Genomic DNA, 866 nt, shown 5'->3' with positions numbered 1-866 from the left:
CCAGTCATGGTGCTCCTACTCCAGCTTTCTCAGCCTCCTTTGTCCTGGGGGTGGAGGGACCCAGTTCTGCCAATGAAACACAAATGGAAGTGGAAGGGAAATTAGGTCGACTCTGTGCAGGTGGGGGGGAGCCTCTCAGAAAATGTTAGCATTCCTGATAGCAGTGGTCTTCCTGCTGTGACCACAGAACATCTTGCCACCATGAGAGAAGGCCAAGACAACTGCATTGTGGGAGCCCTGTTATCTGTGAACGGGGCTCCAGCAGCAGCCAGTATCTGGAATTCTTATATGGTGAGAAATATTTCCCTGACATCTGCGAGAAATACTTCCCTGACATCTTTGAGCAGCTGAATCATACCAGCGGTGGCCAGCCTCCAGACTCCATGTAATAGGAGAGACTCCAACATCTGTTTATGTTTTTGTTGCTTGGTTTTATTGGGGGGGGGGTTGGTTTTGTTTTGTTGTAGTTTAACAGAACAGACCCAGTGGGATTATTTTTAAGTTAGAGCCATCTGAGACCTCCAAGCTGGTGTGGCTCCATTGGTTTTGGCAGGTGAAGACAGAGGGATGGCCTACAACTCTGAGCTAAGCACTGCGAACAAAGCCAGGAGACTGTGTCAAAGAGGCAGAGAGCTGATCCTTTCTGCTACCACCCTTGGGGCAGAATGACATCCAATCATACCCCAGGTAAGGCAGTCTCCATAAAGAGGAGACGGTTTAGAGAAGGAATGATGATGATGGTGATGATGACGATGGTGATGGTGATGTTGGTGATGATGATGGTGATGATGGTGATGATGGTGATGTTGGTGATGATGATGGTGATGATGGTGATGGTGGTGATGTTGGTGATGATGATGGTGATG

The 866-nt window shown here is 48.5% G+C and overlaps 1 protein-coding gene across 1 annotated transcript in view; it reads left to right on the top strand.

Annotated features, from left to right (window-relative positions):
• Nucleotides 1-500: 500 nt before the first annotated feature.
• Nucleotides 501-866, top strand: part of LOC111162297 (NSE1 homolog, SMC5-SMC6 complex component) — a 71,353-nt gene continuing 70,987 nt past the window's right edge. The window contains exon 1 of the mRNA XM_022526612.1: nt 501-687. Coding sequence (XP_022382320.1) covers nt 666-687 — 22 coding nt within the window. The 5' untranslated portion in view covers nt 501-665. The remainder of the gene's footprint in view (nt 688-866) is intronic.

The sequence above is a fragment of the Enhydra lutris genome, unplaced genomic scaffold (assembly GCF_002288905.1).
Source record: "Enhydra lutris kenyoni isolate GAN:26980312 unplaced genomic scaffold, ASM228890v2 scaffoldscaffold90, whole genome shotgun sequence".
NCBI classification, from domain to species: Eukaryota; Metazoa; Chordata; class Mammalia; order Carnivora; family Mustelidae; genus Enhydra; species Enhydra lutris.
Note: the sequence above shows the minus strand (reverse complement) of the source record. Positions and strands in the feature narration are given on the sequence as shown.